Source organism: Crocuta crocuta, unplaced genomic scaffold (assembly GCF_008692635.1).
Source record: "Crocuta crocuta isolate KB4526 unplaced genomic scaffold, BGI_CrCroc_1.0 scaffold346, whole genome shotgun sequence".
Classification (NCBI taxonomy): Eukaryota; Metazoa; Chordata; class Mammalia; order Carnivora; family Hyaenidae; genus Crocuta; species Crocuta crocuta.
In genome coordinates, this window is record NW_027527957.1 from 91146 (window position 1) to 118177 (window position 27032).

The 27032-nt window shown below is 34.3% G+C and overlaps 1 protein-coding gene across 1 annotated transcript in view; it reads right to left on the reverse strand.

Moving 5' to 3' along the window:
- TLL1 (tolloid like 1) overlaps positions 1-27032 on the reverse strand; it is a 210187-nt gene that overhangs the window by 82893 nt on the left and 100262 nt on the right. Inside the window, exons 6-8 of the mRNA XM_077752745.1 lie at positions 21303-21481; positions 9751-9856; positions 2055-2179 (exon numbers count right to left, since the gene is read on the reverse strand). Of these exons, the coding sequence (XP_077608871.1) occupies positions 2055-2179; positions 9751-9856; positions 21303-21481 (410 nt within the window). The remainder of the gene's footprint in view (positions 1-2054; positions 2180-9750; positions 9857-21302; positions 21482-27032) is intronic.

A 27032-nucleotide genomic window follows, 5' to 3' on the forward strand; every position in this document is an offset into this window, starting at 1 on the left:
ATAACCATATACAGGGCTTGAAGCTAAGGACTTCAGACAAGGACACACACACACACACACACACACACACACATTGACAGAGAGAGAGAGAAACAGAAAGAGCAAGAGACAAAAAAAGAGAAAGCGAGGGAGTTGTCTGGTGGGCATTAAAAAGTCCAAGATAGAAAAAAAGTCATTCTCAAAGATTTTGTGAACTAAAAGTTAATATATTTTTACTTTTTTAATACATACCTGTATTTCTAAATTATTTTAATGTTTATTAATTTTGAGAGACAGAGAGTGAGCATGGGAGGGGCAGAGAGAGAAAGAGACACAGAATCGGAAGCAGGCTCCAGGCTCTGAGCCATCAGCACAGAGCCTGACACGAGGTTCGAACTCACAAGCTGCAAGATCATGACCGGAGCCAAAGTAATACGCTTAACCAACTGAGCCACCCAGGTGCCCCAATATATACTTCTATTTCTTAGCTCTGTCTTCATCATGCTATTAATAAGCAACTTGCTTTTTATACTGCTTTAAAAACACAAGTATCTTTCTCATTGATGATGGTACCTTCATGAATGTGATTTTACTGTATTAACAAACTGATGTACACATTACTGTATTTCAAGAAAGAAAATAGCCTATTTATGTATTTACATAATTAAAATCTCAAGTGAAAACTATACTGATCTTCCTATTAATAACTTAAATATTTAAGACCTACAGGCTGAAAATTATAGTGTCATAAACTTTTATTACTTTTTTGATTCCTACTGACTGCCTTTCTTACAATTCAGTGTGTAAAAGAAATCTCCAGTTTGCTTTCTAAGTGTAATATATATATACATGTTTTTAGAGAGGTAATCAAAATGGTTTTATATGTGAATTTTCTATTTACTATTGTTATTAATCACACAATCTTCCCACAGATTTTCTACATTCAAAGTTCAAAAGTCTAATACATCCAGTACTGCCAGAAATTACCCAAGAATCACTCATTTCTTTTGTCGTGGGGTCCTGCTCACTTATAAACCCATCTTTCCTGTGGAAATTTACATTAAAAAAAATACCACACATATATGTGTAATTTACATACATATATGAACCAAAATTTGCGGGAAATCTGTGCTAACCAAAGTTAAACATATTTCTTTGAAATAGGATATTTAAAAGGATTTTGACTATAGTGGAGGAGCATAAAGTATTCAGCATTTCCAATTTGAGAGCAAACCCTTTTTTCTTTCTTAGACCAGTACATCTTAGACATTCTTTCTTTTTAATGTTTTTTATTTATTTTTGAGAGAGAGGAGAGAGAGAGAGAGAGAGAGCATGAACAGGGGAGAGTCTGAGAGAGAGGGAGACACAGAATCAGAAACAGTCTCCAGGCTCTGAGCTAGCTGTCAGCACAGAGCCCGACAGGGGGCTCGAACCCACGAACCATTAGATCATGACCTGAGCTGAAGTCGGACACTCATCTGACTGAGCCACCCAGATGTCCCCATCTTAGAACATTCTTGCTAACATCTTCCCATAATCTCTTTTTCACAAATTTATGCAGTAGCAAAACATACAGTAACTCATTAGCAACACAACTAGAACTCAGATTTTGAAAAAACAAAGTTATAAAATTCCAACTAATAAAATTTGAATTTATATAGCATTAATGACAGTATTTGCAAGAAAAAGATTTCATACTCAATTCTGAAGTTGAAATAACAGCTATTCTTTTATGTTGGCAAGGAAACTCAACATTTGACTATGAAATCATGCAAGTATTTAATAACAACTATGAAGCAATCATGCTTTTTTTGCTCTTCTGCTTGTTAAGCTAAAAGAAATAAAACATACTATCCCTGTGCCTTAAATTTGATTTCTAGGAATTTGTTTTTAATTATATCAGTGGGTGTTTCCAGAGTTCTCTCATTTCATTTTATGATTAACTGACTTTGAACTGAATACGTCACTTGCCAGCATGGAGAGACACAAGTAAACAGTTTAGTCAAGTGCAGCTTGTTCATCTGGAAGAGCACAATCGGGTACAATTATGGTTCTGCTTTCCTATGGTACGATACCTGGACATCTATACAGCTTTCTTGCCTGGGCAATATCCCCTTTGCTTAAACGGGTTCGCTGACCGATTGCAGGACGGATGCCATTATCATCACGAGATGGGAGAATCGTATCCAGAAACATCCCCCTGAAAAAAATCAGAAGTAAGCCACACATAAGTCACCAAATTAAGACGCATACATTCCTTACAAGTTGAAGATTATTTTTTTCCAAACTCATGCCAATTAAAAGGAAAACACATCAGTGTTGAACTTTAAATAGGGTGCCAGACATTCAAAACATGTTAATCAAAGTAGAAGAAAAAGTTATGTTAAACTGTATACCTAGCATAAAATCAGTGATGAAATTCACTTTAATTTAGAAATGATTTTTAAAAATCTAGAATTCTACATAGTTCCCCCGCACCAAGTGTACCATGGCATTTATTTTAGTCTTTTAAGCAGATCTAAGAATTCCTTGGATTATTAAATTGTAAAACAAGTTTTCCTCATAGAAATCTATTTTTCAGGACAATGTTTAATACATATTTTTAAGGTTACTAAGATTGTAAAAGTAAAACAAAATATGTTATTTTTAGTTAAATTACTAATTTAACCCATGTATTCTTAGAAGTCCAAGTATAAAAGTATATATATGAAGAATAGGAAAAAAGAGAGGGTCAAATTTTAGAAACAACAGTTTAAAGCAAAGTGGTTTTTTGATCAATGCAAACACAGAGAGAAAATAACATTTTCAGGGTAAAATTAAGAAGAAAAAACTAGCAATGCATTCATAATGCTAAGTTAGAGACACCAAGTTGTGAGATCAAGGTTGTGATAAAAACTCAACATCTTCTTAATATTCAAAATTAAAAATTCTGAATATAATGCACTAAAGATACAGTTTTAATTTTGCAATGAATATCAACATTTATAGCTTTAAAGGAAAAACAGAGCTTAAAAGTTAGAGTGGTAGGGGCGCCTGGGTGGCTTAGTCGGTTAAGCGTCCGACTTTCGCTTAGGTCATGATCTCGCGGTTCGTGGGTTCGAGCCCCGCGTCGGGCTCTGTGCTGACTGCCAGCTCAGAGCCTGGAGCCTGTTTCAGTCTGTGACTCCCTCTCTCTCTGACCCTCCCCTGCTCACGCTGTCTCTCTCTCTCTCTCCTAGAAATAAATAAAAACATTAAAAAAAAAAAAGTTAGAGTGGTAAACTATTCCAGTGGTAAGATGGATGGTGTATATGAGGGTTTTCAAAAAAAGTATTTGAAATTAGTTTTTTTAAAATTTTATTTTAGAGAGAGAGAGAGAGCACAAGTAGAGGAGCAGACAAAGGAAGAAAGAGAGAGAGAGAGAGAGAGAGAGAGAATCCTAAGCAGGCTCCATGCTTAGGCAGACATCAACATGGGGGTCAATCACATGACCATAGGATCATGACCTAAGCCAAATTCAAGAGTTGAACACTCAACCAACTGAAGCACTCAGGTACCTCAAAAGTATTTGAAATTAAGAAATACAATTGTAAAAAAATTTTTTTAATAAGATGAAAGACATACACCATTACAAAATGTTAATGAATACATTGTATATAAACTACAAGTTAAAAGAAATTTCATCTCCACATATTCCTTCCTTTAGAAAATACTAACTAAGCACTGTTATAGGTCTGGATTTATAGCCTTTAATAAAAGAAAAATTTATGATTCTCACATTTTATTGTGGGGTAAGAGACATTAAACAAAAGATTGAAAACTGAGATAGTGACAGGCTTTATGGAGTAAAAAGAAGTGGAGATGGATATTGATTATCCAGTGATGGGGTAGCTTTTAAATAGTTAGATCAAAGGAAACTCACTTGGAAGTTGACATTTTGGGCAAACATGAAGGGAGTGAAGGTGAGGGCATTGTGGGTAATTGCAGTAGAGACTTCCAAAGAGACAAAACAGGAAATTCAACCATTCAGAGATGGGAGGATCCTTAAAGTGTTTGAGTGTCACACAGATAATGTGACTCTTAGACTGAGGAAAACTATTAATATCTGGAATATGGTAAACAGAGGAGTGACATGATCTATCTATTTTATGACTAACCTCTCTGCCTCCAAGGTCAGGGTAGTGATTTTTAGATAAAACCTGAATAATGCAAAGAGAGGATGGAACTCTATAAATTTAAGTATCTGAAGAACACCACATGCATGCCTGAGATAAAAGTAGCAAGGGGAAACTAATGATTTATGGGAGTTGATTAGCAAAAGAGAGAACTTGCACATACTTAATTAGATGCAACTACAGCTAAGCCAATGTAATTGAAGAGGAAGTAGAGCTCATAAATAGGGTAGCCATTGAGAAAAGCCATTCTTCAACTATACTTCATGAATCACCATATACATTAGTAGGTTAAGTCCAAATTAATGAAGGGTTGCCATTTCTGCAGTACTTCAGTACCAACAAAGTATTCATTATTTTCTATTTCTAAAAACAGATTTGTAATCTTTAAAGGTTTATTTTTTCCAGTTTTCAAAACTGTTCAATCTAAAAAGTTCAAGGACATCTTGGCATGGATATATTCAAACTCATACAACAGAATGATGAATTTTGACTTCTTTTCTCTACTGCGGTAACCTCTCACTCAGAAGGGGGTAAGTCACCCTTTCTTTTGTTCTTTCTTTCTGTCAAGAAGTTAAAATTCTCTCCCTCCGCACCCAGGCCATTAATCAATGCAGGCCTTTCTGGACTATCCTCAGTGAGGCACTATTAATAGTCCAGAGACAGATTACAAAAGGCTTCACTTACGAATCTTCATTTGCTCCACCTACATGAGAAGACTGAATTAGCTATGCTTTTTAAAAAAATTTTGTAAAATTTTGCAATTCTTTTATTAATGAAAAATGGGCAATCCCAGTTAGCAAGCCACTATACTACAAGTTACCCAAGCATATAAAGGTCCCATACATCTAGGCTTATTCTTCCTAAAAGTAAGTACCCAAATCTGCTGATGGGCTACATTCATGAAAACAACTAAAACTTTTACAGATTCCCTGGGTTCAGAATAGAAAAAATACATATAAAATTTCAAATATCTGCATTAATAGAATGAAGAACAAAAACCCCCACATATTCATCTAACTGATGTAGAAAAGGCATTTGAGAAAATTCACACCTTTCATGATAAAAACTTTCAATGAACTAGGAATAGAAGGAAACTGTCTCCACATAAAGACCATGAATGAAAAACCTACAGCTAACATACTCAGTGGTGAAAAATGGGAAGTTTTCCATCCAAAGTCAAGAACAAAGCAGAAATGCCTGCTCTCACCACTTCTATTCAATATAGTACTGGAAGTTGTAGCCAGAGCAATTAGGCAAGAAAAGGAAGTAAATGCATCTAAATAGGAAAGAAAGAATTAAAATCATCTATCTTTGCAGATCATATAATCCTATATGTAGAAAACCCCAAGGAGTCCACAAAAAAATTAGAACTAATAAATTCATTAATGTTGCAGGATTCAAACTGAACACACAAAATTCAGTTGCAATTCCATACAATAACAATGAACAATCTGAAAAGGAAATTAAATTAAGAAAACAATTCCAGGGGTGTCTAGGTGGCTCAGTTGGTTAAGCATCTGACCTGAGCTCAGGTCCTGACCTCATGGCTTTGTGAGTTCAAGCCCCATGTCTGTCAGCACAGAGCCTGGAGCCTACTTCAGCTCCCTCTCTCTCTGCCCTTCCTCCACTTGCACTCTGTCTCTTTGTCTCTCTTTCCCCCCAAAAATGAATAAACATTAAAAAAGAAAAAAAAAACAATTCCATTTAAAATATCATCAAAAAGAATAAAGTACTTAGAAATAAACCCAACCAAAAAGGTGAAAGCCTTCTAAACTAAAAACTATAAAACACTGTTGAAAGAAATTAAAGAAGACACAAATAAATGGAAAGACATTCTATTCTTATGGATAACATGGACATTCCATGTCTAATTTGGTAAGACGTTCACACTACACAAAATGATCTATAGATCCAGCATAATCTCTATCAAAACCCAATAGCATTTATCACAAAAATAGAAAAACAGGACTAAAATTCATACGGATCTCATAGAACCTCAAATAGTTAAAAATTTTTTGAAAAACAACAAAGTTGAAAGATTCACACATTGTGATTTCAAAACCCATTATTAAGCTATAGTAATCAAAACAGTGTGATACTGGTATAAAGATAGACCTATAGACCAATGGAACAGAATAAGAATCTCAGAAATAAACCCTAGTGGATATAGCAAATAATCTTTAACAAGGGTGCCAAAAGCACTTAATGGCAAAAACAAACAACAATAATCTTTTCAACAAATGCCGCTGGGAAAACTGAATATCTATGTGTAAAAGAATAAAGTTAGGTAATTATTTAAGCTATATAAAAAATTAACTCAAAATAAATTAAATACTTAAACACAAATCCCAAAACTATAAAACTCCTAGAAGAAAACAGTGGAAAAGCTTCATGACACAGAATCTGGCAATCATTTCTTGGATACTAAAGCACAGTCAATAAAACTAAAATAGATAAGTGGGATTGCATCAAATTAAAAACCTACTATACAACAAAGATGAAAAAAAGAGAAAATACTTGCAAATTATACATCCAATAAGGAGCCAGAATGTATACAGTAATCCTATAATTTAAGAACAAAAATTGAATGATCTGACTTTAAAATGAGCAAAAGAATTGAACAGACATTTCTTCAGAGACAATACACAAATAGAATGCACATGAAAAGGTACTCAACAACATTAATCATCAGAGAAATGAAAATCAAAACCACAATGAAATATCAAGCCATACTCATTAGGATGGCCACTATTTAAAAAAGGAAAAAAAAAAGGAGACAATAACACATGTTGGTAAGGATATGGAATAATTGGAACACTATGTACTGCTGTGGGATTATGAAATGGTGCAGCTACTATAGAAAACATCATGAAGCCTCTTCAAAAAATTAAAAATAGAAATACCATATGATCTAGCAATCCTACTTCTGGGTATATATGCAAAATAATTGAAGATAGGATCTGGAAAAGATATTTGCATACTCATATCGATAGCAGCACTATTCACAATAGCCAAGGAGTGGAAGCAACTCATATGTCCATCAGTGGATGAATAGATAAGCAAAATACGGTATATACATACAATGAAATATTAATCAGCCTTAAAAAGGAAGGAAATCCTGCCACATGATACAACTTGGATAAACCATGAAGACATTGTGCTAAATGAAATAAGCCAGTCACAAAAGGACAGATACTGTATGATTCTACTTAATGAAGTATCAAAAGTATCCGAGTTCATGGAAACACAAAGTGGAATGGTAGTTACCAGGGCTGGCAGGAGGGGAAACAGGGCATTTTTGTTTAATGGGCACTGGGTTTCAGTTTTGTAATATGAAAAAGTTCCAAATATCTGTTTCACAACCATGTGAATATACTTAACATTACTAACTGTACACTAAAAAACAGTTAAGATTGTAAATTTTATGTTGAGTGTTTTTTAACATACACACACAAACACAAAGCTTCAAATGCTTTGGAGGTGGTGGCCAAGAACTGTGATAAATATTTTTTTCTCCTAGAATTCAGCTTTTAAATATATGTATGAGTTAATAAACATTTTCTTTAAAGATCAAGACATAATATAATGTAAATTGCATCAACTCTTCTGACAGGCAGATACAGTTACTTTCACTCTAATATAAGTTCACTGGGAAAAATGAAGAGGATAATTTTGGAAGAATAAGACAAATAATAGGTCAAGACTGGGTGGCATGTAGCCCCATGGTGAGAGTGGTAGGAGTGATGGACTTCAGGCAGCAAGAGCAGGATGGCTTATGGAAAAAAAGAAAAAGAAGCAATTTAAACATGCAAAAGAAATACAGAATGAGAGGAAATATATATTTTAGACTTTGGTATAGATTCATCATCTATCAAAGACAGAAAGAATAATTTTCTCGAATTCTTTCCACCACCTCCTATGTTCTAAAGAATCAAAAGTCAGTTTAGTTCTAAATAACATAGTACACCAGCATTCAAGAGGTGCCTTGGCTGAACTGGGATTCAAATCCCATTTGTTACATGTTACTATGGAAAATTCAATTCCAAACAGTGATCTCAAAATAAAGTTTTATAACTCTTTGAGATTAATTTCAGGCCAAATTTATGGGTGTATTTCTACCAAAACTTAAATTCAATCCCAAAAGCTATACACACTATACTATATATAGTGTACTATATAGTGTGTGTATATATATAGTGTAATATATATTGTGTATATATAGTGTAATATATATACACACTATATAAACATATACACTATAAGTATAAAGTATATATGTGTATATAATACACACTTCAGTAGGAAATAATTATTAAATACAGTGAATAAATATTAAAATACAGTTCACACTCAAGTTTTTAAATAATACAGTTTTGTCTTTTTAAAGGAGGATAATTTAAAAATGTATCTAAGTATTAAAAGTTCATTGACACATTCTTCTTTACTTTTTATCAAGAGTTATTTTAGGGAGTGCCTGGCTGATTCAGTTGGTGGAGCATGGGACTCTTGATTTCGGGTGTAGGTTCAACCTGCAATGTGGGCATGGGGGGACAGATTACTTAAAAAATAAAAATCTTTAAAAATAAAATCTTTAAAAAAAACAAAAAGGGATTTATTTTAAAAAGACAGGGGTATTGATTTGAATTTTTTATCTCCTTTCCAACCCTGCCCTTAGAAATAGATGTTTGAGGGGCATCTGGGTGGCTCAGGCGGTTAAGTGTTGTGCTCTTGATTTTGGCTTAGGTCATGATCTCGTGGTTTGCAGTTTTGAGCCCCGCATCTTCTCTCTTCTTCTCTGCCTACCCAAATAAATAAACTTAAAAATTTTTTTTAAAAAGAAATAGATGTTAGATGAATTGTGAAGTGGACATAAGTGGGCAAGAAGAATGAGTTAGAATGGATCTATGAGTGTAAAATGAGCATAAATGGGGAAAAGGGATGACTTCAATGTTTTGACAGTTCTAAATTCCTTACCTGGGAACTATTTGCTCGATGATACCATCTTTAGAATAAAGTAATTAAAACCCGAATTTATTATGTTCCTTAAAAATAGTGTTAAAGCTTTAATGAAATGAATTTAAGTTTAATAAGTGGTGAAATTATAAATTGTATGAGGTAAAATATGTTCATAATATGTTGTTTGAGAATTAAAGTATTTAAGCAACTTTTAAGCATAACTAGTAGTTGATCAATAGAAAACACACAGTACAAAACACAACATAAACAGAGAATAAACATTTAAAGTCAACAATCAAGTACCCCATTTGATTCGTGGATGACTAATTTTCATTAAATGATGCTATTACAATTTAAAACATGATTGGCTTAATAATAATTTTCATTGGACTTTTCAAAGTGATCTCGGGATATCAAATAGTTTAAATAATTCGTACCATTTAAATTTTTAATCTGAATTTGTGTATTTGATAGGAAATGTGAAACCATGTTTTTAAAACCTCAACTGCTGCTGTTGGCTATAAATATTAATCAAGTGTTTTTGTACTGGAGGGCAACAGTATCTGAAAGAGGTTCAAGTTCTACTGTTAAGCATAGCTTTGTCAGGAGCCACACAGAGGAAAGGAATTAAAAGTCAAAAGGTATAACCTGAGACTCCAACCTTGAGAAGGTGTTCCTGGCATAGTGCATGATACTGTCAAAATCATATCTTTCTCCAAGTGAGTTCACTTCTCCAGGCTCCATCTTCAGAAAATTGTACTCTTGACCTAAGAAACATTTCAGAAGCCTTTTAGCAGACAGAGAAAAGAACAGAAGAGCCCCTCCTAAGCCTGCATCTGCTCTTTACTAAATGCCAGTTGCAGTTATATGGGAACACCCAGGTACGTGCCAAAGTATGCTCGCATGGCCACTGTTTTCACTTAACATCACGTTGAAAAGTAATAATGAATTTCATTAATAAGTTCATTTTGAATAAAAAGGAGGATCGCCAAAAGCATACTTTGGGTTGTTTTCCATGTATATGCTTTATGTTCTTATAAATACTTGTTTTCTAAAAATCTCACTGCTCTTTTCAACACCACAGGAATGATTACAAAAAGTTCCAACTTTACCAAATGAGACTCCACCTTTCTCTTAGGACTACCTTTGCCAGGATCAACAAAAATTATCTTTTGCTTTAGAGGCTTCCTATGAAACACTGAGAAAAATATAAAAACAGTATTTGTATGTACACACAGCACTGGCAGGCTTTACTATGTGACTTTGTCACTAAAGGCAAAAACAATAGCCACAGATTTCACTCAGAATCGAAACAAGATTCTCTCTGATGATTCTATTCCAACCTCTGCTTGGAGCGTGTTTTGATCAGGAAGAATGTGCTTGAGAACTTCATAATTTATTTATTTTTGCTTTACTTTTCACAATTGTTATTGTAACTTCTGGACATCTTCCTTTTAATAGGCTTTTTAACCGGCTGTTTATATCTGTATTGTTACACTGTTTCTTGAAATTTGAAAATAACAGACTTAGAAGCGTAGATCTGGGGCAATGGTTCCAGAAGCAGAGAATTTCCTCAGATACAGTTGAGGCCTCAGTGACTCCGTTTTCATAATTTCAGTAGCCGAAGACAGATGCTTTAGTGGCTCACGTAACTTAAAAAGCTTTGAAAGACCGGAATGTAAAGGTGAGCTCCTAGAATTCCAAATTCAAGGTTCCAGCTTAAAATGGAACTATTACAACACTAATCTAACTACAGTTTATTCCAACTGCCATATTACTGTGAAAAATATAAATATCACAATAAAATTTTCCAAAGAACAATAGAGTGATACCAAAGTATAGTATGTCTTCTGCATGATATAGTGATAAGGAAACTTGGTGTACTCAGCACTAAGGATTATAGAATCATCCTGATGTTACAGAATCCAAGTCCCTGACTAAAGTGTTATAGTCTACCTTTCTTTTTTTTTTTAAATGTTTTTTTTTTTTTTCTAGGAGAGAGAGAGAGAGAGACAGCGTGAGCAGGGAAGGGTCAGAGAGAGGGAGTGACAGACTCTGAAACAGGCTCCAGGTTCTGAGCTGGCAGTCAGCACAGAGCCCGACGCGGGGCTCGAACCCACGAACCATGAGATCATGACCTAAGCGAAAGTCGAAAGTCGGACGCTTAACCGACTAAGCCACCCAGGCGCCCCTATTGTTATAGTCTACCTTTCAATGAATTCACATATTAAATAGTTTTTAATGAACTAACCAGCTTGTACAGTAAAATATGTGTTCCCCAAGTATCTGATGTGTCTATTTGTATTATAAACATTTCAGGAAATATTCTGTATTCTTGCCAACCTCTCACAGAAGCAACTGTTAAAACTCTCTTCTTCATAAGGAACAATAAGTATGTTTTAACATATCCAATTCTAAGGTGAGATTTTCATAAAGCTATGGAGCTGGTTTTATAGACATTAATCTATGCCCCAATGGAGATTTCAAATTTGAGCACAATATGGGAAGATATTCTCTAGTTAAAGCAAAATGCTTTATAAAAATTTCTGAAAGTGGAACATTAAGCAACTTTAGTCATAGTCTGAGGCATATAATTGAGCACTTAACATGGAGATGACTCAGTGTTTTGTGCTAAATAAAAACAATATAACCATACATGGTCCAAATAAAGAAAAATCAACTTATTTTGTGAATAAAGGGAAGAGGAACAGAGATACAGAGAACCAGGGGAACTCACCCTAAACAATTAAAAAAAAAAGAAAGAAAGATGATGAACCTTCTTCTTGAAGGCATATTCTAAAATGGATTAAAGTGAGGCACCGAGATGGCTCAGCTAGTTAAGCATCTGACTCTTGGCCGAGATGGCTCAGCTAGTTAAGCATCCGACTCTTGGTTTCAGCTTAGGTCATGATCTCATAGTGATTTCAGCTCGCAGTTCATGAATTCGAGTCCTGTATTGGGCTTTGCACTGACAGTGCAGAGCCTGCTTGGGATTCTCTCTTCCTCTCTCTCTCCCTGCTGCTCTCTCTCTGCCCATCCCCTGCTTGTGTTCTTGCTCTCTTTCTCAAAATAAATAAAGAAGATTTAAAAAGTAAAATAAATAAAACAGAAGTAATACAATCCTTATACCAATGTGGCTCCTATTGTAGTTACTAATTTTGCATATAAATGTGAGGCTAAAGTCTATACTTACTAGACATTGCCCTTGAATAACACTTGATCTTAAGTTTCTGCGCCAGAACAAGTCATAAATTTGTTGAAGATTAATCTCCAGCATGAACTCTTTCATGCTAGAATTGCCATGCTCCACTAGTTCCAAATACTCAGGAAATCTCACACAATAAATTCTTTCTTTTCCATTGGCCTGAATGTTGAGTCACCCACAGTATGAATAGCCATAATTTCCTAAGCACTGTGTTCAGTATGATACATTTATATACTACTTACGTATTTCTTGCTTGTTTTAAATATATACTTAGGTTACAACAGAGTCCTATTATTAAGAGTAAGAATCATTCTTGAAAGTTACTTCCTGTATAAGATGTTCTCTCCATGTAATAAAAGAAACCTAATAACTATGGTTAACAGCAAACTTCTCAGTTAATTGGTAGTTGAAATCATTTTCCGAAATATTGTCCTTTCTTTATTTCTTTCTTAATGATATAAAGATGAACTTTGATAGCTGGCTCAGCCATTTGAGTCTCCTACATTGAGAGTAAACATATTTTTTTACTTCTCCTTGATAATCAACACTATAAAGGATTTCATCATTTTTAAACTAATATACAATTGACATACACTATGATATTAGTTTCACGTGTACAACTTGGAGATTAGACACCTGTATACAATGCAAACTGGTCACCACAATAAATCTATTCACCATCAATCACCATGCAAAGTTAATAAAATGTTGACTGAGTTCCCTATGTGGTACATTATATCTCCAAGACTTACTTATTTTATAACTGGAAGTTTGTACTTCTTGATTCTGTTTACCTACTTCATATCCCCAAATCTCCTCCTCTCTGACAACCACCACTCTGTTCTCTGTATCTGTGCATCTCAGTTTTGTTCTGGTTTATGCATTTGTTTGTTTTGCTTTTTAGATCCCAATTAGAATTGAAATCATATGGATTTGTCTTTCTCTGTCTGACTTATTTCCTTAGCATAATACCCTCAAGGTCCATCCCTGTTATAACAAATGGCAAGATTTCATTTTTCATGACTAATATACCAGTGTCTGTGTGTGTGTGTGTGTGTGTGTGTGTGTGTGTGATATGTCTTCTTTATCATTCACTTATTGATAGATGGATACTTAGGTTGTTTTCCTATCTTGACTATTGTGGATAGTGTTGCAATGAAAATAGGGATGTATGTATCTTCTTGAGTTGGTGATTTTGTTTTCTCTACATAGATACCAAGAAGTGGAATTGCTGGATCATACACTAGTTCTATTTGTAATTTATTGAAGAACCTCCATACTGTTTTCCATAGTAGCAACAATAGTGCATGAAGGCTCCCTTATCTCCACATCCATCCCAAGATTTGTTATCTTTTTCTTTTTGACAAAGGTCATTTTAACAGGTGTGAGGTGATATCTCATTGTAGTTTTGATTTGCATTTCCCTGTTAATTAATGACATTGAGCATCTTTTCATGTGCCTGTTTTCTATCCGTATGTCTTCTTTGGGAAAATGTCTATTCAGAGCCTCTGTCTATTTTTTAAATCAGATTATATTTTATTAAGTTGTATGAGTTCTTTATATATTTTGGATGTTAATAACCCCTTATCAGATATATAATTTGCAAATGTATTCTCCCATTCAGCAAGTTGCCTTTTATTTCATTGATGGTTTCTTTCACTATGCAGAAGCATTTTAGCTTGATGTAGACCGATTTATTTTTCCTTTTATTACGCTTGCATTTGAAATCAGATCCAAACAAAACAAAACAAAACAAAACAAAACAAAAAAACATTGCTAAGCCTAATATCAAGGAGCTTACTGCCAATGTTTTCATTTAGGAATTTTATGGTTTCAGGTCTTATATTCAACTTTATTCCATTTTGAGTTTACTTTTGTGTATGGTGTAAGATAGTAGTCCAGTTTCATTATTTTGCATGTAGCTGTCCAGTTTTCCTAACACCAAATATTGAAGAAACTATCCTCTCATTGTATTATCCTTGCTCCTTTTGCTATAGATTAATTGATCCTATATGTGTTGGATTATTTCTGGGAACTCTATTCTGGTCCATTGATCTATGAGGCTGTTTTTAAGCCAATATCATACTGTTTTGATTACTGTAATTGTATAGTATAGATTGAAATCAGGGAGCACAATACTTCTGGTTTTGTTTTTTCTTTCTCAAGATTGCTTTGTCTATTCAGGGTCTATTGTGACTCCATACAAATTTTAGCATTATTTGTTCTAGGTCTCTGAAAAATGCCATTAGAATTTTGATGAGGATTGCAATGAATCTGTATATTGTTTTGGGTAATATGGATATTTAATGATATTAATTCTTCCAATCTATAAACGTGGAATATGTTTTTACTTACTTGTGTTTTCTTCAATTTCTTTCATCAGTGTCTTATTAGTTTTCAGTGTACAAATCTTTCACTTCCCTGGTTAAATTAATTCCAAGGTATTTTATACCATCTGATGCAATCATAAATGATGGTTTTCTTGATTTCTCTTTCTGAAAATTTCTCATTAAAGTAGAGAAACTCAATATAGTTTTATATATTAATTTTTTATTCTGCAAAATTTACTTCATTTACTGGCAGTAAAAGTTTTTCAGTGGAGCCTTTAAAGTTGTCTACAAATAGAATAATGTCATCTATAAATAGTGGCTGTTTTTATTTCCTTTCCAAATTCTTTGTCTTTTATTTCTTTTTCTGATCTAACTGCTGTAGCTAAAACTTCCAATACTACTTTGAATAAAAGTGTCCAAAGTGTCTTGGTCCTGATTTTACAGGAAACATTTTCAGTTTTCCACCACTGAGTAAGATATTAGCTGTGATTTTGCGATATATGGTCTTTATTAGGTCAATATATAGACAATGTATGTCCTTCTATACCCACTTTGTTAAGAGTTTTTATTATAAATAGATGTTGAATTTTGTCAAATGCTTTTCCTGTATCTATTGAATTGATCATATGATTTGTATATTTTGGGGTTTTTTGTTTCCAATTATTATTATTATTTTAATATTTTATTATCAAATTGGCTAAAATACAACGTGTACAGTGGGCTCTTAGTTTTGGGGGTAGATTCCTGTGATTCATCACTTGCATACAACACCCAGTACTCATCCCAACAAGTGCCCTCCTCAGTGCCCATCACCCATTTTCCCCTGATTTTTATATTTTGTTAATGTGGTATATCACAATGATTAATTTGCACATGTTCGAGCTTCCTTGTATCCCTGGAATAAATTGCACTTGATCATAGTGTATGATCTTTTTAATGGATTATTTTGGTTTACTAATGTTTGCTAATACTTCACTGGGGATTTTTGATTCTATATTCATGAGGGATATTGGCCTGTAATTTTCTTTTTTTGTGCTGCCCCTGTCTGATTTTAGTATTAGAGTAATGCTGACTTTGTAAGATGAGTTCAGAAGCATTTCATCCTCTTCAATTTTTTGGAATAGTTTGAGAAATATAGGTATTACATCTTCTTTGAATATTAAGTAGAATTTACCAATGAAGCCTTCTGGTCCTGGGCTTTTGTATGTTGGGAGCTTCTTAGTTACTAATTCAATCTCTTGATAAGTAATTAGTATATTCAGATTTTCTATTTCCTTGTGATTCAGTCTTGGAAGATTGTATAATCTTATGATTGATACAAACAAAAGTTTATCAATTTTATCTTTTCAAAGGCCCAGCTTTTAATTTTATTGATCTTTTCTATTGTCTATTAAGTTCTATTCCATTAATTCCTTCCTTCTACTAACTTTGGCTTCATTTGTTTTTTTTTTTTTTTCTAGTTCTTTTGGGTGTAAAGTTAGATTGTTTACTTGAGCTTTTTCTTTCTTTTTTCTTCTTTTTCTTTTTTGTGATTTCTTGAGATAGGCTTGTATTGCTATGAACTTAACCATTTATAATCACTTTTACTGCATTTCATAGATTCTGGTATATCATATTCCTGTTTTCCTTTGTATCTAGCTAGTTTTAAATTTCTCTTTTAAATTCTTCAATGACTCAGTGGGGGAAATATCTTTTTTTCCCATTCCTTCACCTTCAGTCTGGTGTCCTTAGTTCTTAAATAAGTTTCTTATAGTCAACATATAGATGAGTAGTTTAAAATATTCAGCCACTTTATATCTTTTGATGGGAGTATTCAGTCTATTTACATTTAAAGTAATTATTGATAGGTATGTACTTATTGCCATCTTGTTGACTGTTTTCTGACTTGTTTTATAATTTCTCTCTCCTTTCTTCTTCTCTTTCTTTTTATCCTTGTGATTTGATACCTTTCCTTAGTGTTATATTTAGATTCCTTTCTCATTTTCTTTTGGGTATTCACTGTAAGTGTTTGCTTTGTGGTTATACTGTGAGGTTCTCATATAACATCCTATGTATAGAACAGTCTATTTTAAGTTGATAACAACTTAAATTTGAATACATTCCAAAACTACAGTCCTACTCCCCCTACCCATGTTTTGTTTTTGATTTCACATTTTCAATTTTTTTATTTTATGTATCTTTTAACTGATTATTATAGTTAATCTGACTACTCTTTTCTTTTTACCTATTTCATACTTGCTTTATCAGTTATTAATCTGCTACCTTTACTATATATTTACCTTTTCCAGTGGCAGTTTTACTTTTATATGTTTTATTATCATTAATTATCATCATTGCTTTTCTGTTTAAAGAAGTCCTTTTAGGGGCACTTAGGTGGCTCAGTTAGTCAAGTGTCTAACTTCACCCCAGGTCATGGTCTCAAAGTTCATGAGTTCAAGCCCCATGTTGGGCTCTGTGCTGACAGCTCAGAGTCTGAAGCCTGCTTCAGATTTTGGTCTCCCTCTATCTCTGTCCCTCCCCTGCTCATGCTCTATTTCTCCCTCTCTCTCTGAAAAACAAATGAACACTAAAATAAATTTTTTTAAAGATGTCCTTGTACAGTTCCTTATAAGTCTAGTTTAATGGTGATGAATTCCTTTAAGGTTTTGCTTGTCTGGAAAACTCTTTCTCTCTCCTTCAATTCTGAATGATAACTTTGTTTGGTAGAATATTCTTCATTGGAAGTTTTTTTTTTTTTCTTTCAGTATTTTGAATTAGTCATGCCACTCTCTTCTGTTTTGCTAAAGTTTCTTCTAAAAATTCTGCTGATGAACTTATGGGATTTCCATTGTATATAACAAGCTTTCTTCTGTTGCTGCTTTTAAGATGATCTATTTATATTTAACTTTCAATGTTTTAATTATAATGTGTCTTGGTGTGGAACTCTTTGGGTTCATCTTATTGGAAACTCTATGGGCTTCCTGAAACTGGATGTCTGTTTCTATCCCCAGATTAAAGAAGTTTTCAGTCATGATTTCTTCAAATAAGTTTTCTGTGCCTTTCTTTCTCTTCTCTTTCTGGGACTCATATACACAGATATTATTTTGCTTAATGTTGTCCCATAAGCCCTTAAGATATTCCACCTTTTTAAATTTGTTTTCATTTGGCTACTCTAGGTGAGTTCCATTGCTCTGTTTTCCAGTTCACTGATACATTCTTCTGCTTTATCCAGTCTATTGTTGAATCCCTCTAGTGTATTTTTCATCCATTATTGTATTCTTCAACTCTGTAACTTCTATTTGGTACACTCTTATATTTTCTTTGTTTAAGTTTTCATTGTATTCATCCATTCTTCTCCCTGGTTAAGTGAGCATCTTTATGACCATTACTTTGGACTCTTTATCAGGTAGACTATGTATCTCTGTTTCATTAAGGTCATTTTCTGAGGTTTTGTCTTGTCTTTAATTTGAAACATATTCCCCTGTCTCGTTTTGCCTGATTCTGTATTTGTTCCCATGTATTAAGCAGAACAGCTATATCTCCCCGTTTTGAAGAACTGGCCTTGTGTAGAAGATGACCCTTCTATACAGGAAGCAAAATCCCCCTGGCTACCAGAGCCAGGCAATCCAAGGTATCCTCTGTGTGGGGTACATGCATCCACCAGCTGAGGCAGAGCCGTGGCTGTAGCACAGAAGGGAGTGAGGTACTTGCCTGGCTGTGGTATGGCTATGGCACAGGAGGGGTGGGGCATTTGACTAGCTGTGGTAAATCTGTGGCCTGGGAGGGCAGGCCTCTTGTCTGGCTGGCTGTGGCATGGTTCTGGTGTGGGGCAGGGCGCTCTTCCAACTTGCTGTGGCATAGCTGAGGCATGGTGAGGAGGGTTGCACCTACCTGCACAAGCAGGTAAGACAAAGATTGCTAAAATGACACCTACCAGTGTTGGTATTAAGAGGCAGAAAGATATTGAAAAAATGGCAACTATCCATCCTTCTGTCCCTGGAGAGTCCCACACATTCTTGTCTGTCTAGTGGTCACTTTAAGACTAGTAATTGAGTCTGCTTTACATATGGACTAGGTGCTTTTCAAGCTGCTGTTTTTGCACTAGGTCCTGGGGTGAGTGACTCTGCATGTGAGCTCCTGAAAGGCAGATTCTCTGCTCCCTACAGTTCTATTCTTCTTCTAGATTCAATCCCTCATGATTTTATGTTTGGGGGCTCATCTTTCCCATGTAGGACCTAAAGTTTGAGTGTCTGATGTAGGGTACAAACCCCTTGCTCCTCAGGAGAAAGTGCTGTACTTTTGAGATCTCTTCTCATGGGTCATCATGCCTAGAATTGGATTTTTTGGCAGCAGGTATGTTTCCACCTCTCCAACCCCATCTCCATGTGGCCCTTTTATCCTTTGTTGTATAGGCCCTGTTCATCTAGTTATCAGGATTTTTTTCAGAGAAACTATTCCATGCGTAGCTGTAGTTTGTTATGTCTGTGGGAGGAAGTAAGTTCAGGATATTCCTAGACTGCCATTTTGAAACATGCTCTTTTCTTCTCCTGTTTTCTTAGTCTTGAAATGCCCTCTTCCTTAGCTCATCATATTCAATGATCTTTCTTCTACCTTTTAGACCAAATCTTATTGGTCTTTGGGGGGATTTTTTGCAATATCCCACTTTCTATCCTCAGGCGTTTTTTCTTCTCCCTTCAATGTTTCCCTAGACAGTCAAATCTACCATCATATTTCCATCTCTAGATACAGGCTGAAGTGTAGATTCACCTTTCCTTTGTGTACTAACCATTTCCATTTGGATAGTTCAATGGCTTCTCAAAATCAAGGGTATGCTAAACAAAATCATTATCTGTCTTTCTCATTCTAAAAAAAATATGTTGCTTTATCCATATTTCTTCCTTCATTTGATGGTGCCACCATTCATCCTGTTGCCTAAAATAAATCCTTGAAGATTTTTTCCCCCTTGTTAGTGTTCCTCTTAAAATATATTTGAAAGGTCATTCCCTCTTATTCTTCTTGAACTGCACTTCCTTGACTGAAGACTTAGTCATCACTTATAAATTACTTATTTAATCCTCTTACAGATTCCTTAAGTTCATCCTCTCCACTCCCACTTCCCCATTCTCAGTTAAGGATCTCAAAGCTGAAAGAATTCTTTTTGTTATCTTCTTTGAAAATCTGAACTTGTTCTGATTTCAATCCTCAATTATTCTCCAGTAGCTAAAATATAAAATCTGGGGCACCTGGGTTGCATCAGACTTCAGCTCAGGTCATGATCCTGCGGTTCACAGGTTCAAGTCCTACGCTGGGCTCTGTGCTGACAGCTCAGAGCATGGACACTGTGTCTCCTTCTCTCTCTGTCCCTCCACTGCCTCACACACACTCTCTCTCTCTCTCTCAAAAATGAATAAACATTACAAAAAAGATAAAATCTAAGTTCCCTAGCTTCATATAGAACATCCCGTATGATGTAACCTCATTAGGTAATTCTCCCATTTGCAACTTACCATGTAGCCATAATGAGAAAATAAAAATGATTCCATTTTCTGTAATTATAGCTATGATCATGATGATTCTTTTCAGCTTGGAAATTCTATAACCCTTTGGTGCACTTTGAACATTTCTACTTTACTTCTAAATTTCAGTTCTTTTGTGGCATTTTCCTTGACTCACTAAGGCATTTTGTTCCACATTGCCTGGACTTGACAGTATTCTCATTATATGACTAATATTACTTTTCTCACCCACTTGTAATCATGTATATATATGCACATACCCCACAGTAAGCCTTATACTTTTCACGGCAGCATTTTCATCATCTAATAATGCCTCAATAAATAGGTAGAACCAAATATGTGATGAGCAAATAAACAGATCAATACTGTTAATTATAAGAAATTCAAAGGAATTCAATGTTTGTAACTTCAAACCTGCCATGAATAAGGAAAAAAGAACACACATTTACTTTTCTAATGCTTGAAATACATATGACCATATAATATGATTCCAAAAAAACAGAATTTAATCTTTTGGTAATTGATATGTACTGATTTCATGAATTTATGAAAGTTAAATACAAAGCTTTAAAATAAAGCTATTATAACCCATCAATTATCAGAGAAAATTAAATTTTAATTATATCTGATATTTCAATTACTGAAAAATTTCTCCAGAATTTATCTTTAGGGTAGTTTAAGGAGAATTCTCAAAGAAACTATTTAGACTGTCCTGGAAATGAGTCATTTCCCTGAAACATTCTCCAAAAATTGTTCCTGGTATAATATAGATTTCTATGATAGCAGCACATTTCATGTCAAACACTGGATCTTTTCTAAATTCCTACCACATAAATTATAGAGCTAAGTATTAAAAATGCTGTAAATTTTAATAATATTAATTTGTGGTTCAATAGCCTACACCCATTCTTGAAAAGCACAGAAGTTTAGAAATAAAACAGCTAAACCTTAAGAAAAAAAGATCAAGCATAAGAAGCACCAAAAATCATCCAGTCTGAAGGAAAACAAATTAAAAATATAATACCATCACAAGTATTTTTTTAATCAGCAAAATGCTGAGTTTACCATATCAAAAAAAATCAGTTCACATTTTTTAAAGAAAACTTAAAACATAAATACTCTAAACACAACTAAAAATAAATATTCTGTCAATCTTAAACCCAACATATTCTAAGTCTCTCACCTGGCTGGATATTTTCTCTTATGATAGTGACATGGTTATCTCTATCTGGCCGTGTGTGTTCATGCCAAAAGCCTATCACATGGCCCAATTCATGAACAACAATTCCAAATTTATCACAGTTCTTGCCAATAGAGATTGCCTGAGGTCCATTTCCCCGCCGACCCACATAAGAGCAGCATCTGCAATAAAGGAGAAAAGGGAGATGGTGGTGGCAATGATAAATGAGTTACAGTATGGTGAAACTTTTGCCAAGAATTATGATGACCTACAAAGTCCAATACATTCAGAGGTCTTTCATCAACAAACACAGCTCATTTCTAGCATCCTGGTAAACTCATATACAACATAAGTCCCCACATAATCACTGGAAGTGCTTTTTCACTAACTCATATGTTACAATATATGTTTTAAGTCATCTTTAAGAGTACTCAAAAGGTATCAGAAAATAAGGTACTTACAATGGTGATTAATGTGCTTTTAAACATACAGTTAAACTCAAGACTTATCAGCCCACTTTTATTTCTAATAGAGTTTTTTTATTCTCATAATCTATCAACTTTGGTGGGTAATTACTTTGTCACTATGGTTATCTGGCAATAATCCATTATTTCAGTTTTGAATATAAAAACAAAGGTTATTTTTCCTCTTTAAGAAAAACAGGATTAGATTTTTTTTATGAAAGACAGTTAATCAAAAATGGAGTTACTTTTCCTACTCCTGGGAGAATTTATTTAAAGAAAAAAACTTAGAAGGAGTCAATGGAGGAAAATTAGTTTCAAAAGGTAAATTATCCAAAGTTAACTGGTGAAGAAAAATCAACAACTGGCATAATTATGACATTTGCTAATATAAATATAATTATATCTAAAACTTTGATAATTAGTGCTTACATTAAAATACTTTTCTGTAGGATCACCCCTTGAGACAGCAGTTGAGGGCAAGTAATTGGTCTTGGATAGTTAGTAACCATGATACACCAGACACTGAACCCTTTTTTTAATTTATTAAATTAAAAGAGAAAATTGCCAAAAATTAATTGCCTAAATGATTCAATGGAATTTCACAAATTTTCAGTTTCCAGAGTAAGCATATTCGATAATCCTTTTGATTGTTCACAAATACAAACATTTGTCATGGCAATTATTTCTGTAGGCTTTAAAAGCTTTAAGCATCTTAACCTATACCACAGATTTATTATTTATGAAGCTATTATAACAGTTAATGAAGCTTGATAAGTCAATAACAAGAAAAGAGGTAGCTGGTAGGGGAAAAAAATCAGGGAATTTTGGTTTTGCTCTTATTTTTAATAGTATTTTTTCAATCTATATACAGGTAGTTATTAAATAATGAAACTGAAAAGTATTAGATGTAGAAAAACACAAAACTTCAAATGTTGGAGAAATTTAAACTGAATCATTACTGCCATAGAGCAGAAGTAGTTAAACAAACATCTGATAATTATATAGCAACTAAATAACACATGCTGAGTCATTCTTGCTAGTTATATTCAAATAAGAAAATACTTCACAAATCAAAATCTGGGAGATGGTCAAGCCATGTGGTCAACTTATTTAATCTAAAACGCTTTCTTTTACCATAATTTCATCCAAAACAAGTTCCAATAAGTAAAATGGGATTCCATAACAGAAAATAAAAATATATTTCCCTCTGACTTGTAGAATGGTCCTGTGAAAGAAGAAAAATGTGGTGGTTTGACTTCTATGGTTTGAGGGAGATAATAATTCTGGACACTCGGATGAGTACATAACTAAATACATGCACAAACAATTAGGTTTAGAATGACAGAGTAATATGTGCAGTTTATTAAAAAATGATTTAAGGATGTCTCGGTATTAGCTCCTAATGTAGCTCAGGTTGATGCTATTTTCTTGTATACAGCTTTTGATTTCTTTTGTTTCTAATTTGTATGATACTCTTAAAGCTTGACCACCAAAAGTTCTATCTTCTCAAGAAAAACCTTCACCATCTATAGAGAAGCAACACAGAGAGTCTCTAAACCACAGAGAGTAATCAACTAATCTAAAACCTGCTACTCCTTACCTTTGCTCTGACTGGGGGACCAAAGCACCTTTGGAAGTTGCCTATATTACAATCTATCATGATACCCATGAAGATGTCCTTTCCACAGCAGTCTTCTCAACACTGAAATTATTTAAAACTGTAAAGTCATATTATGCCTCTTCTCAATATTCTCTGATGGTTCTATAGCAAATTGTGTCAATGTTCAAAAATATTCATTGCCCCACACTGGAAGATAATTATACTTCCTTCCTTACACCATTTATGTTGAGTTTGGTCATGTGACTTGCTCTGAATAATGTCATGTGAGCACAAACTGTAAATTCTGAGAGACTGTTTAATAGTCATTGTGGTTGGCAATATTGTCTCTGTTTCATCTGCCACAATTGCAATGTTCTAAAAAGAGATTTTGCCATCAGACTGAATACTAAAGTGGTAACTCTGGAGTGAGACACAGACAACCAGTGATGGACAGGCAATAGAAATAAGGAATCAATATCTGTTACTCTAAGCCACTGAACTTTAAAGGTCATGTATTACAATGACATAAATTGTTTCAGCTGATTAATAAAACCCTCTTTTACTCAGAGGAAACTCTAAAGTACAATACTTACAAATAACTGCAAGAACCTACATGATCTTCACACATAAATGTCTTACCATAAGGACCCCTCTCCTATTCCTGTCCCTGTAATCACTCTACCTGAGCCATGCAGTCTCTTTGCTGTGCCTTGAGCATACGGACAAGCTCTTGCCTTAAAGCCTTCTTACTGGTGACTTCCTCTGTCAGGAACTCTATTCTCCCAGGCAGCATGTGACTTGTTTCATCTGCCTTTTCAAGTTTTTGTGCAAGTGCCTTTCCATCCCATTTACATTGCTTTCCTTTTTGTCCTTGAATTTATGGTCTATTAATACATTTTACATTTCATATATTTTCATGTTTTCTTCTGACTTCTTATCCTAGAATATAAGCTATTTGTAGGCAGACAACTTACATGCTTTATATAGTGATATCTCTAGCCCCTAAAATATAGTCAGGCACTTAGTACAGCTCCATAGATACAGAGAACAGACTGGTAATTGCAAGAGCTTGGGGTGGGAAGTGGGGGGTGGATCAAATGAGTGAAAGGATTTAAAAGGTACAAACTTCCAGTTATAAGATAAAAAAGCCCTGCAGGTGTAATGCAGAGCAGTACTGTAATACAATAATACTGTATCACATACTACAAAGTTGCTAAGAGAGCAAATCTAAAAGTTCTCATCAGGAAAATAAAAATGTTGCTACTACATGAGGTGATGTCTGCTATCTAAATTTATTGTGGGAATCATTTCAAAAAGTTTTTAATGTTTCTTTATTTTTGAGAGAGAGAAAGACAGACAGAGCATGAATATGGGAGGAGAAGAGAGAAAGGGAGACACAGAATCCGAAACAGGTTCCAGGCTCTGAGCTGTCAGCACTCCGCCTGACATGGGGCTTGAACTCCTGAACTGCGAGATCATGACCTGAGCTGAAGCTGGATGTTTAACCAACTGAGCCATCCAGACGCCCCGTGTGGGAATCATTTCACAACATACACATATATCAATACTTCGTGGTAGGCACCTTAAATGAATATAATATTTTATGCTATTTATATTGTAATGAAACTGGGAAAAGAAGATTTTTACAGTAAATAAATTAATAAATACTTGTTAAAAGAACAGATCTCATAAGTGCAGGAGGGAGCTAAGCGTCTGGTGGCTAGCAGAGAGCACCTAAAGCAGAGGTGAAGATGCTTAGGGCCAGAGGTTAAACATACTCTTACCTCAATACCTCCTCAATCTGGTTTTCTACTTTTTCCATTAGTGTAATTCTGTAAGTCACGTAGTAATCCAACAAGTCATCTTTTTCTGCTTAAATTAACCAGTCCCTGCTGTCTGCAAGCAGGAATTCTGGCTGGCACACCTCTTCTGCCGAACTATAACCTCCTTGCAGAGAAAAACACCTCACATTCAATTTTATAATCAGTCAAATTGGTACAGTAAGTGGCACAAAATGAAAACGCTATAGGTAAGGATGAGCAAGTGACTACTGCCATAATCTGAAAAACCAAACTGACCAAAGCTAAAGACAAATTTGAAACACAAAATCTAAACAATAGGTAAATAAGTTAATCCAAATTTTATTTGTTTGGTTAGTTGTTTTTAAAGAATCATTAAAAATTAGCAGATAGGAAAACAGTAAGATTGTTCAAGAAACTATCTAGAAGAGTCAGAGAGGTAATACAAAATAGAGGATATTCATGGATTAAATACCTAAATGTGAGACCTGAAACCATAACATTCCTAGAGGAGAACACAGGCAGTAACCTCTTTGACACTGGCTGTAGCAACTTCTTTCTAGATATGTATACTGAAGCAAGGGAAACAAAAGCAAACATAAACCACTGGAGTACTTCAAAACAAGAAGCTTCTGCACAGCGAAGGAAACAGTCAACAAAACTAAAAGGCAATCTACTGAATGGGAGAAGATATTTGCAAATGGCATATCTGATAAAGGGTCAGTATCCAAAACATAAAAAAACATATCAAACCCAACACCAAAATAAACAAATAATCCAGTTAAAACATGGACAGGAGACTAAAACAGATATTTCTCCAAAGAAGACCTGCAGATAGCCAACAGACACATGAAAAGATGTTAGTTATCACTTACAATCAGAAAAACAGAAATCGAAACCACCATGAACTATCACCTTATACCTGTCAGAATGGCTAAAATCTACAACACAAGAAACAAAGAGGTGTTAGCTAGGGTATGGAGAAAAAAGAACACTTGTGCACTGTTGGTGGAAATGCAAACTAGTATAGCCACTCTGGAAAACCATATGGAGATTCCTCCAGATCTTAAAAATAGAACTACCCTACAATCCAACAATTGTACTATTGGATATTTACCCAAAGAATACAAAAACACAAATTCAAAGGGACACATACACCCTATGTTTACATTTACATTATTTACAACACAATAGTCATGATATGGAATCAACCAAGTGTGCACTGACTGATGAATAGATAAAGAAGATGTGGAATAGTCTTCAGCCATAAAAAAGAATGAAATCTTGCCATTTGCAATGACCTGAATGGAGCTAGAGAGTATTATGCTAAGTGAAATAAGTCCGAGAAAGACAGAGACAAAGTTAAGAAACAAACTCTTAACTACAGTGAATGAACTGATAGTTACCAGAGTTGAGGAGAGTGGGGGTTGGGCTAAAGAGGTGATGGGGATTAAGGAGTGCACTTGTTGACATGAGCACCAGATGATGTATGGAATTGTTGAGTCACTGCACTGTACATCTGAAACTAATATAAGGATAAAAAAAATGTTATGCTTTAAAAATAGAGGCTATTCAGCAATATAAGCTTGTATAGTAGACAAAAATAATATATAAATGTCTTCCTTACAAAGAAATAAGTCAAACAAGTTGCTATAAAATGATCTCTCATTTTGCTAATAATTAATCATCTTGTGAAATAAACAAATGCCACTCATGACAATAAATATTCACTAAAAAATATTTATAGTTAAGTTTAAACTTTTGTCAACCTAGGAAGAGAGAGCTAAAGCATACGCCCCATTGAAGCTGGATCAAAGATATCAAATGCCAAAAAGTTCTGAACTTTACCGTCTGCTTTTTAAAATTTTAT